The 12,571-nt window shown below is 38.9% G+C and overlaps 1 protein-coding gene across 4 annotated transcripts in view; it reads left to right on the forward strand.

The window, feature by feature from the left end:
- The window catches only part of TRMT11 (tRNA methyltransferase 11 homolog), a 28,186-nt gene extending 23,921 nt beyond the window's left edge, over nucleotides 1-4,265 (forward strand). For 3 of the 4 annotated variants that reach the window (XM_052677768.1, XM_052677778.1, XM_052677783.1), the window contains one exon: nucleotides 2,180-4,265. In XM_052677768.1, the coding sequence (XP_052533728.1) occupies nucleotides 2,180-2,311 (132 nt within the window). In that variant the 3' untranslated portion in view covers nucleotides 2,312-4,265. The remainder of the gene's footprint in view (nucleotides 1-2,179) is intronic. The other variant, XR_008205260.1, reaches the window with a different exon arrangement.
- The last annotated feature ends 8,306 nt before the right edge of the window (nucleotides 4,266-12,571 follow it).

Consider the following 12,571-nt stretch of genomic DNA (forward strand, 5'->3'; position numbering starts at 1 on the left):
CATATCCCTCTTTGCCCTTACCAGCTTGAGTTAGTGGGAGGTAGTTCTGTTCTTCCTTCCTCCCTTCAATTCTGGTCAGCATTTTGTTACTTAAGGAATCCAGATGAATGGTGTACAGATGTGTGACCTCTTAGAGGTTATAGAGATTAATTTTTATGTTTAAATACTTTTGACACCTATATCATTATCCTTCAGGGTCAGATATCTCATCCATTTCTCAATACAAGTGAATTAAGTAAAATCATCATTAAAACACTTCCCAAAGGTATAAGAATACGTTACCTGCTTAGGTCAAAGAAGGATTTACTGACCTGCAAATTCAATGGAAGAACAAGTGTACTTTTCCTCAGAGTGGTACAGCATAAGAGAGCTGGAGGAGTGGGCAGACTGTGAAGGGACTGCAGTCCTCCTTGTTCCGTGTCTCTCAATAATATATAGATATATTTCCCATGGACATGTTAAAAGACTTTGTCTCACCTCTCACAGTTGACAGAAAACAATTAGTACTGAGCCTACAGTGGGCTTACTGAGATCATTTTCTCGTGCTATTTTCTTGCATCACAATATTTAAAAAGACCAGACAGGTTGTTCATGGTGTATGTGCTTTATGTGTTAGGTATGCACATGGCACTTGATTTTCAGCAAGTTAATATAGGCCTGTGGCGTGCTATGGGTATCTGCTAGGATAGCAGAACGGCTTCATAGGAATTGCTCAGTGCGTCCAGAAGAGGGCACTTGCACATGCACACAAACGTCTTGCTGTGTTGAAAAATCTCTGTCTTGCTCCTTTGGAATGTGTGTTAGGACATACAGAGTGGGACGTGGTGTTGATCTCGCTAGATGAAAGTCTAAAAGAGCTACAAAATAGCTGAAGGGGGGTGGAGGGGGGCGGTTGATGTCCACTAGAAGTTAGTTCATCTAGCATTGTAATAGCTGGGTAATATACAAAAATACTGAATTAAACCTAATTCCATGTTTCTACCACTTGTGCTAAAGCATACCAGAGTAACTTTAATTTTAAATATGAGTGAATGACCCCGAACTGTATATTAAAATAATGAACTGATTTGTATGTTATTGCACTGCTTGAAAATTTTATGTAAGCTGTGAAGAAGCATTAGAAAGAAACATTTAATAGAAGTTTAGTTCTGTTGTGTGCTTGTTTTTATCTTCTCTTTGCACAGTTCACTTGTACTTGTGAGGCTGTTCAGCTCAGTCCCATCCTGCCACTGAATGTGAGAAACTGTAAACCATGAATGTTAAACTGTTTTTAAATTTGACATCAGCTTTTAGCTCTCAGATAAAAAGGTTGACGTATTATTTGTTAGAGTACTGTTAACTCAAATTGGTAAGTATCTGAATTGTACAAAGCCACAGCATGTGATGAACTAAACTATATAATCGCTCATATAATGGGTCAGTTTTCTAAACTGTTTTATAGGCTGATGTTAAATAGATTTTATGTGCAGGGCTTCGTTATATCAGCTTTCAGAAGCACGTGAATAGTGCACACAAATAAAATCCTCTGATAGTATTCAGTATCTGTGGGAACTCCTTTTAATCTTCTGTGTTCCTCTTCTGTTTGTATCTGCTTCCCACAAAACGAGTGACTGAATTCTTCAGGTTATATTTTTTTCTGAAAACTAATATTTGTATTTTCCTTTGTAAAAGTCTGCGTGACATAGTACCTGTGCTCTCATTTCAACATGCAAGGGTTGAATTGTGGTGATAACTGCTGAGATACTTCCAGTGATTCAGCACAGTTCAAGCTTCTAATGTATGTTATTGACAGCTTTCATCAGATTGGTGTACAGAGTAGAAATTTGAATAATTACATTTAAAACAAACAAAAACAAACCTATACAGCAAAACAAAAAAATTTGCTTACAGTTTTTATTTGATCAGTGTTGAATGAGAATTCACTGCGTATATATTCTCATTTCTGTTAAAATGTCAAGGAGTTTGTAGTAGGATCTATGTGCTCTTGTTAATTCCAAAGAAAACTTCAGCAGTGTATTTTTGGAATTCTTTAACAATTTAAATGTTTCCCATTAAATTGTAGAAAAAAATACTTTATTCTTGCTTGTAATAATCTGAAAAATTCTGGAGGAAAAACAGTGGCAATGCATGTTGAACTTAATATCATAAAAATTAATGCTTACATTTTGATACCATACAGGATCAAGACCAGAATTCTTACTTGTTGGATGGTCAGTACATGCCATACAAGGGACACAATTCTTTCCGTGAGAAGTATTTCAGTGGTGTGACAAAAAGAATTGCCAAGGAAGAAAAAGACAACCAGAAGTAAAATATAATATAAACACATTAAAAAATGAGGAAGGAATGAAGATTCTGTTTCTTTGTAAAGACATCTGGATATGAACGTTCATTTGGATGCTTCAGAAAAATAAATACTGCTTTTAATTTTAAAGCAAGATGGAGCCCACATCACAGGTTGAGAGCAGTTCTTTTTAATTACCTTTGTTTATAGCAGATTTTATTGTACAATGTTTCTGAGTTTTATTTAATTTATATTTGTGCTTTCAAGTCCTAATGATGATTGACTAAAACCATTATTATTGTTCTTTCACCATTAACATTTACAAAAAGTAGTAGTGTTATTTGGCTTCTTAAACTGTGAACATCTGGTCGTTTTAGAAACACGTGGTGGTGATCAAGGATTGCTTAATTATGAAGATCAGTTTCATTTGCTTTGGGTTTTTTTCCTGTTGTTCCTTTTTTGTTGTTGTTGTTTTGTTTTGTTTTCCTAAGTGGTATACAGTAAAACAGAGAAGTTTGTCATGAGATTTTATTTTTAATTGTTGTTTGCAATAACTGCTCAGATGGCTCTGGCTGAGGACTGTAGTGTTTAAAACAAGCAAACAAAAAAACACTAACACAAAGAAACAAATGTGTGTATACACACATGCACGCGTCTCTGTGACCTGACAAACACTGGAGAGCCTGTTAAACCCTGTGAAGTTTGTCCACATCTGAAGCTCATCTGTGCTTTGGATTTGCTCTTGCATTCCTAAACCTTGACTCTTGGTCAAGCCAACTGTCTGCAATTTTTGGTTCAGAAATTGATAGTTAAAGCAGTAACAACAACAGCATAAAATCAGTAATGGTTCCCTAATGGTATTAAGCCTAATCAAATCTTTGAAATTGAAGCTGTATTTGTCAAAGGGAAAACTTTGCTGAATCCACACCGTGTCCATCATGAAAATACCTCATTTGAAAACCACTAAGCCCATTAATTCAGGATGTTAATGGCTCTTTTCGTTTTGGTGGTCAAATATTCTTCAAGAGGGCGTTGGTGAACGGATCTGCTTGCTCCAACTAGAGAAAGCCTTGCTTCTTAATTTGCTGCAAGCTACTGACTGTGGTCATTTTACAGTCTTTGTAGGTAATAATCTAGAGCCTCTCCAAAATCCCAGTCATACCTAGGCAAGTAGGAATCATTGTGCATTTGGTTGAGTTCATTAACTGGATTTGCTCTTCTGTGTGTTGTGGTCCTCAGCTGCAGCAGGGAGAGCTCAAATATTCAGTGACAACTTTGTCTGACCTTCTGGATCTAATCTGTGGTGGTGTAGGTAGTTCTGAAATAGTGATTTATTTTCTCTGTTTACATTATAAATCACTTTGTTTTGAGACTCTTAATGTCAGCCGTATAATAGTTGTTCTGGGCTAAACTTGGAGGGAGATGAAAGCTCAGAAAATTTTCAAAAGCAGAACTTGAATTGATCACTTTCAAATATTACATCAAGAAATTACTGCTTCTGAAAAGCTGTCTTAATGCAACTTCTGACTTCAATTTTAGTATTACAATTTGACATTCAGTCTTTATTACTTTACAAATTAAAATTACTTTCTGTTCTTCATAGGCAAGGAATTTTTGTAGATGGATTTATTATGCACTTATAACTTCATTTTCTTAAAAGTTACCCTACATAGACATGATATAAATGGTTATACAAGATGTAAGGTAGTGGCAAATCTGGCTCTGTCTATTTAAAGAGAATGATTTAGTTTATTTCTCCTCTTCTTGGTCCAACTTTCAGTCCATTCAGCAGCGGTGGTATGGCCGCTGTTTAGCAGTTCATACATAACAGCTCTATGATTACAGAAGAATACCATTTTGAACAGAAACTGTAAATGTATTTGGGGTACTACATCAACGTACACTAATCAAAAAGTTTGGAATTGAAATCAGATGTTCAAGCTCCGTTGATCCCCAAAATTAAAGCTATCATTTGGAAATATTTTTCATGTCTACATTTCTCCTTGTTTAATATGCATATACTGCAGACAATCGTATGTGCAGACGTGCAAAGCAGAGGCGTTTATAGCTATAGAGCTGGGACACAGCCCTCATGCTGTCTCTAGCGGAGGACTGACAAGTGGGTGAGTTATCCTTTCGACAGGATTTGGCCACCGATGGCCGCGGTTTCTGGCGCTTTCATTCAATCTGGTTCCATTCAGTCTCTTTCTGTGAAGTTCCAGTTTCCTGTCCCTGGCAGGGAGGGTCAGTTCACAAGCCTGCGCTGAACTCATTCCGTTGTCATTCTCTCCTTTGGGGTGGTTTGTGCCATTTTCCAGTTTTGAAAAATAAACGTTATTTTTGGAGCGCTTTGTTGCACTGCAGTGAATTGGATGGAGCGAGGAGCTGAAGTCGGCTGCAAGGTCATACGGGCAGAGGCCCTCTCTTGCTGTAGGGAGCGCTTTATTGAGTTACGAAAGGGAACGAGTCCTCATCTTTTCATGGAAACCCTTTGCTTGATGATTCAAACGGGTTTGACCGAAGGTCAAGGTTTAATGGGGTCTTACAGGTAACAAGGACCTAGAAGTTCTGTTCAAATGAACAGAAGTGTTGAAGAAAAAGACTCTGTTAGTATATCTTTCAAGATTTAAAGAAAAAATAAGTAGTGACTTCAACTCTCATTTAGTATTAGAGAACGTGGGTGGAAACGAGACTTTGATACAGAAATACTAACATTTGTTTCTGCTGCTTCTGCCACAACCAGTGCTGGTTCTGCTGCTTCTTGATCCTTTCCTTAAACAAAAAAAAGCATACAAAGAGCACTTTAGGGTTGTCAGCAGAGCTTTCTGATTCTTTAAAGCTATGATGCCAGCTTAGAAAAGCTGAGACTCAGTGGTTTCTTCTCTTCAGTCTGATGAGAGGAATCAAGGAGATGTGCCAGCCTGCTGAACATCTCAGAGAAAGTGCAGTCCTCCCTTTAAGCCAAGCCAAGAAACCAGTGGCTGTTACTGGGACATCTAAATCTAGAGCTCACCTAGCAGAGCGAGCTTCTTGTTTCCATAACATTTTCACTGGACTTCATGGTGGTGCTACGCACTACAGCAACTTTCACCCACTGGATAGGGGTATGTGAGATCTTGAAGTTGGATCTGCTGTTTGTTGAGCCTTTCTTCGTCTCTGCCTCATTTCAACAGACTGTGGTGGATGTCCTTAATTGTTGGACCTCTCTTCTCCTTTTTGTTAGCCTAATACGCAGTGCTTTAGCTCAAGAGTTGTGATTTACAAGCAGATTATTTGTATCCATACATGTGGAAATTGGCAAAAGTCAGTCTACTTTTGAGTTCTCAGTGAAGGTTCACCTGTTTGAAAACACTGAAGATGCAAGTACACTTTCTCTCAGGTTGTTCTGATACCACAATTAACTGTACAGCTTCTACAGGGAGGAAACACCTTAATAATTCTGAATCTTCTTTTTCCTTCCATGACTATGATTTACGAGCTCTTCATTAATGGTTATTTCCAGCATCCCCAGAACAGCTTCGGGCCTTGGGGCCACCGGCCAGAGAAGGGTGTCACTGGAAAGGTGACTGTGACTTTGCACTCTCCTCCAGCCACAGGTCTTTCAGGCACAGAAATGTCCTCTGAGAGATGGCAAAACTGGAGCGGATAATGTGTGGTGGTTTCCCTGCTGCACAGCAAGCAGCTCTGTTAGCTGACAGAGGACTGAAAAAGGCTCCAAGAAGCAGAGGCTGTTCACTGCTGGCTCAACTCCCGTCACCACCATGGTTCTCTTTTCTGACTCTTCTTTCCACTCCTTCATCAAAGCTGAGAAGAGAGTTTGAAAGCATTCTTTCTTTGCCGTTTGGCTTGGTCTACAGTCTAAACTGGGGTCCAGAGTTGAACAAGACTATCTGTTCAGTTTGAAAATTCCTTCTTTGTTCCTAAAAAAAAAAAAAGTGGAGTTTTGGGTAGCCTGGAGAAGGAAGTGGCCAGTATCCTTTTTTTTTTTAAAAAAAAAAAAAAGATTTTTTTCCAGCCTTGTTCACTAATGCTGCTGATGTTAGTGATCACATCATTTAAAACAGCAAAATGTATCTCACCTGCCTCCATGCTGCCTTTTAAATATATTTCTGGTGTTCTTTTATTTGCTTACTGGACTGTAAAAGTCTCTGTTTATGTATGTATACTCGTAACTGTTTTCATTTTAGTTTTCTATCATTGCTGCTGCTGTTTTCTAATCAGTTACAGCTTTTCTGAACCTATGATTGTGGAGGATACCTCTCAAAAGAGATATCAGCTGTTTTAGTCAAAAAGCCTCATCAAACTCAAGATCCTGGAGACATGACAAGATGTCTGGCTAGGGTAAGGATATTAGACCTCAAGACAGGTTTGCCAAGTAAAATCTTTTAAAATGTCTGTATTTCACTTAAAATGAAATAGGCAGCTGAAAAATAAAATCTAATGTGATAGGAGATCTTTCTGTCTTCACTGCCACTGTTGTGATTTTAGGTATGTCTACACTCAGTAGGATGCCCATTAGATTCATTACAGATTTCTGACAGCAGACGTAAGCACAGGAACCTCCCTGTGTATTGAGTTTGACAGGAGTATTTTGCATACAAGTGGTTAGAAATGGGACATTTTATTTAAAGTTCCTCAACAGTTTTGTTTTTTTTTTTTAATTCAATTTATGCATTCGGAATGAAGAGATTACTTTGTAGAAAGAAATAATGATTGCCAGTAATTTCCTGGGATTCTAACTGAAAATTTTTGTGGTATTAAATAAAATGGCTAAAATAAATAATTTTACCTTTTAATTATATAAAAACAACAAGTTGTTAGCACTGTTTTAATTCTTTCCAAAACTTAAGTTTTATTAAAAAATGTTTTCTCAAACTTTTATTTCAAAGCAAATGCCATTTGGCATATAAAATTCTTATACTTAAAACTTGTTCTTCATGGATTAATTCTAATAAATTTAGGGCTGATAAAATTGTTCATGTTGCTGTACTTTATAGGGTTAGAAATTAACTTTAAGCAAATACCAAACTCTTAACTAAACAGTCTTTCTGTGCAAGGGGATACTGCTGGCAAAATAGTTTCGTAGCAATTAATCATAATACTTCCTTCTATAAAAGTGTGTCCCAAAAGATGTGATCTCTCTGAGTGATGACTCAGGATGGATGTTTAGTGCCAGGACTGGACAGCCCACAGCTTCTTTACTTTATTCAGAGACTGATACCAGAAATTTCCACCAAAGATGGAATTGTGCTGATGACTGCATTTTGGAGCAAGACTAAGACTTGATCCTTTTTTCACTAAGAGAAAAACAGTGCATAATTTTAGTACAGAATAAACTTAACTGTGAAAATTCTTAACAAGCATTAGCAAAGGTTCATATAAAATACTGTGATTATCTAAAATGTCTTAACTGTTGTGGACAAAATTCAGTGAGTAGCTGGATCTATTCAATTGGAAGGATAGGTGCTTCCCAACATGCAGTCTTCTCCACTGAATTGTGATCCTGCTTTTTGGGTGGCTGTGGGATGGTGCCTCTTTGGCTGCAGTTCATGCTTTATAAATTGCTGTGCTTACAGGTTTGTTTTGAGGCTGTTTGTGCAAAGCCGTGAGGTCCTGAGATTAGATGTGCTTGGTGCACATCTTTTACAGTAGAAACTGTGGCAAGGCTAGGATATCTAAACTCAGCAGTTCCATAGGACACACTCCTCTCTTGGAGAGAAACTTTTGTCTTGCTGATAAACAACTCACAATATAAGAAAGTTTTTCTCTCTTCAAAATGTGCGTGTAGCAAACAGTACTTGTATGCTTTTCCATGAACCTGACTCCTTCACACAATGCTCTCTGGAAAAAACTGATTAAATTATATGAGGTGAAGGACTGGCCTGCTTAATAAGTATTTTTTTACGTCAAATCTGTTTTCTGCAAGATGTCGTGTTTCAGTCTCAGTGTGTTACCCCAAGAGCTGTCACAGAGGTGTATATGCACCTGTTGGCTGGTGGTGGTTGCTGGAAAGCAACTTAGTTCAGCAACACGATGAACACACTCAGTCCCATAAATGCAAGGGACTGGGTCGGTGCGTGGCGGCTGGGTTTTGTCTGCATGAATGATGGCTTCATACAGCGGTGGGCGAGTAACCAGGAGCTGCCAAGTACTGCATGCGTTTGCTCTGCCTCAGTATTTCTGGTGCTCCCTGGGGCAATCTGACCAGCTGCAGTTTGAACGTGATAAACTACTTGTTTGCTGCAGGGAGTGACCTGCCAAAAACCCGCACAGGCCCCGTGCCCGTAGGGTGAGGGAAGTGGGACCTCCTGGCCTCCTTTCCCCTTGTAAAGCAGGAAAACGTCCACCCCATAAAAGATAAATTATGTAGTGATCACAGAAAAGCATTTCTAGCCTTACGCAAAGATCACCAAGACTGCACAGATATGGAATATTTCTGAAGTATATCTGTGTGTGTTTTTTCCTGTTTTTACCCTAAAAGCAAACAAAAACATGTTTGTGCCAAGACCTGTCACGCTCCACCTCCATTTCTCTTTCTTTTAATTGTATTTTTATATGCTTGGCAGAATTAATGATGAAAATCTTTCCAGCTGTGACTTTGCCAGAATCCCTTTCTGAAGCTCCTACTAATTTGGATTAAAAGTGGATGGATGAAAGCCTCAAACAGCAGATCCTGGCAGCAGATCTGCTGAGGCCCCACGGCATAGACTTCTCCAACTGTTCTTATCTTCTGAGGCAAAATAATAATAATAATAATAAAGAAAAGAAAAAAAAGAAGAAGAAAAGGGAAAAACAAGCAACGTAATTTTGCAATTACACTCTTGTTAGTGCCTTCCCCCCTTTGGGGTCCACGGCCTACACACACAGGCTTCCATGGTGCTGCAGTGCTGCCGTCCATTGGATCTGTGTGCCCTGGGCACTCTCACCTTGCTGCTGCTTTCCACCATAGCACGCAACCTGCATTTGGAGGCTTGCCACACTGAGGGATGTCAGCTCAATGTGGTGAAGGAACACTCGTGCAAGCATACCCTGCGATGTCAAGGCATTGAGCTCCCCAACACTGGGTGCTCACCTCTGCTGCCTCACTGGCATGGGAGCTGGTGCAATGTTTTTCACCATCAAGCTCACCTTCAACAAATAGTTAAATTAATTTCTTTAAATCAGACGTATCGATTTACACACGTAGCGAATGCTCCTCCCAGTCTTTACACTCTCTGAGAGAGCTTTCTAGAAGCTACAAGCTGACCAAGACCTTGCTCACTGTATTTCTGCAGCCATGCTGAAGCTGAGGCAAGGCAGTGTCCTGAATTCAAGCCCTGTGACAATGGCAGCCTGCTCTGGTGGGCTTTTAGGAGGATGCCCACACCACTTTCCTGTTATTATGAGCAGAAATAGCTATTCAGGATAATTTATACTATTAACAAGTTCTGAATAAAACTGTTACCTTCAGATGGTGCCCTTGAAAACTGCCACGGTTCCTCTGTTTATAGTATGGGTGCATTAACAAGGCATGATTTTCAACATCCTTTTTAAAGGTACTTTCTTTAATCATCTTCTAACGATCAACAATCAGCAGGTATTGACATCCACTTTTGAAATACAAACACATATTTTAACAAGTTGTTTACTTTTCCCTCAAACTCTTCCCTCAAACTCTGACACATCAGAAACCGAAACCACACAACATAAGACTAAGGTGCATCTATTCTTACATGAACCCTTTTCATATACTGGTAATAAAGCCTTCCTGTTAGAGAATTTAGGAGAAAGCTAATTATAGAAGTTCCTTGGTGGCACCAAGGTCTGTGTGGCCCTTCCAGGGATAATAGATTGAAAGTTTTTAATAATCGAATCAGTTAAGAATTGTATACAATTTTAATTGAATATAATTACAGTTTTTAATTCAACCCTACAAGAACAAGAGAAGGATGAGTTTTGAATCCTACCTCTGAATTTTCATCTCACTAAATCATTTGTAACTTAGGAGTGTATACTTAATTATGAGAGTTACTCATTTAATTCACTACCAGTTAACTGGACAAAATGGTTTGTTGTTTCACGTGGTGCTTCAGTCTCTCTTGATTTATGGAAATCATGTTTTGGGAAAGAAAATTCCAAAATTTGGTCCGTTTATACCATACAGTACTCTGATTTTTTAGAATTTGAAATGGCAAGCAGGCCTTTGGCGATTGCTCCGTTCCAAGAAGAGCAACTAGGAAGTGTCTCGGAAGTGCAAGTGTGTTAAATATGAAAGGCTTAACTAGATTTAGGGTCCTGGTTCACAGAATCACAGAATTGTAGGGGTTGGAAGGGACCTCCAGAGATCATTGAGTCCAACCCCCTGCCAAAGCAGGTTCCCTACAGCAGGTCGCACAAGTAGGTGTCCAGGCAGGTCTTGAACATCTCCAGAGAAGGAGACTCCACCACCTCCCTGGGCAGCCTGTTCCAGTTCTTGAAAGACAGGTAGCAAATCTTATTAAGAGCTTCTCTATGCCTTCAAGTAACTGCTAATAAAGACTTCTGAAAATGTTAAACATGATTTTGCAACTCATTTCAGCAGGGCGATTTGTTATATAAGGCATTAATCTGTAGATTTTAGATACAGACTGCTGTGGTTGTCTGGTCTGCCCTTGTACACAGTGCTTGCCACAGGATTTCCCTGCTTTACGTCTAACAACTCTGGCTGCGCCAAGGAGGCTGTTTTTGTTTGTTTTTCCAGCACTGGCACTTGCAGCCTCCAGTGAAATACTTCATTTCGGGAGTGTGAACAGCACTTTCTGCCCCATGGAGGCTTGGTACAAGGTCAAGTAGTGAAGGAACAAGAACTGATGCCCGTGGAATTAGAAAAATAGAAACATACCACTGATGATTTCTTATTCATGGTTATACTTCGTACCATCACTTTAAGGCTTTTTTCTCTCTTTCTTTCTTTCTTCCTTTCTTAAAAAAAACAAAACAAAACAAAACAAAAACAACTTTTGTCTTGTTATTCCAATGTTCTGATGTTCTGATTTATTAACAAAAATATGGCAACATCTCATATCAAGTACTTTCCTAACAAATCTTTTATTACCAGTATGGAATTTTGTAATACTAAATTCCTAAAGCTTGTTTTCCAGATACTGATTTCAACTGGTATTAATTGTTTTAATTTTTATTTATTTATTTTTTTAATTAGGCAAGTCTCGTATCAACATTGGTAACAGAAGCTGGCAAGACAATACTTTGTACATACTTTACCATGAGCTTTATTCCAGACATCTTGAATTTCTTCATTGTATTGACAGTGCTTACACTGAGTTTTCTTGACACAGTCTAGATACAGATGTCATCATCTGCATCTAAATCAGTTTTCTAGCCTCCTTCTAATCAATGGAGGGAAATAAATCCAGAGCACTTGTCAGACTGCTTCTGCAGCTCTTGGATGTGCATTACGTGTTTCAGTATGTCTCTAATTGATGTAAATTCAGACATGCATATCTCCTGCTGCTTCTACAGTAATTGAAAAGAATATTTAAAAAATAATTCTGTTTTGTCATTTTTGTCTATCTATCTCAGCATCTTTTCCTTTTTTCTGAATGTTATTCTGAGTGTTATCTGAATATTTTGTTATGGCAGGTTTTACTTCTCCTGTCACTGGACTGTTATTTAATACGTATGATGCTTTGGGAATGTGATGGGTAAGATATGAGTTCTGCTTGAGAGTACCAGATTACATTTCATGAAGTGCTCTGCAGATGACTTATTGCTTCATGGCAAGTCCTCAGCCTGCGGTTTCACAAGGAGGGGAGCTAATGTGACGGCTTACTGCTGCTGAAAGGAGAGGATTTTTGTGCCTTTCTCTGATCCCCATTTTTGTCTTTTCTCACACAGCTCAGCAGAGTTGACCACTCTTGCATGAGCTCTGGTTTTTACTGGACACTCTAGCATCATTTTGCCTTACAGAACCAGCCAAAAGCTATGCTTTTGCTGAAGAAATGTGGCTGCGAGTAACTTTTCTTCCATCAGAGGTGAGCTGTTGGATCAGTGGTGGTTGTGATCAGGAAGCAGTGGTCTCTGCCACATCACTCCTAGACCACAGGGTGACTGCAGAAGCTGTGCAGCTTCTGGCCGAATCACCCAAGAACCCCCTGGCAGGAAGTGGAAAACAACTGATGGGCTTTGGTATCACAGTGGGCTTAGCTGAAATGTAAAACAGTGGAAGGTCGAAGAAGAGAAGTTATTAGCAGCCTTTCTAAACGCAAATTGACCATGCCTTTGAGGAAAGAAAGGATAAAGTGAGAAGAA

Source organism: Tympanuchus pallidicinctus, unplaced genomic scaffold (assembly GCF_026119805.1).
Source record: "Tympanuchus pallidicinctus isolate F22 unplaced genomic scaffold, pur_lepc_1.0 scaffold1, whole genome shotgun sequence".
Classification (NCBI taxonomy): domain Eukaryota; kingdom Metazoa; phylum Chordata; class Aves; order Galliformes; family Phasianidae; genus Tympanuchus; species Tympanuchus pallidicinctus.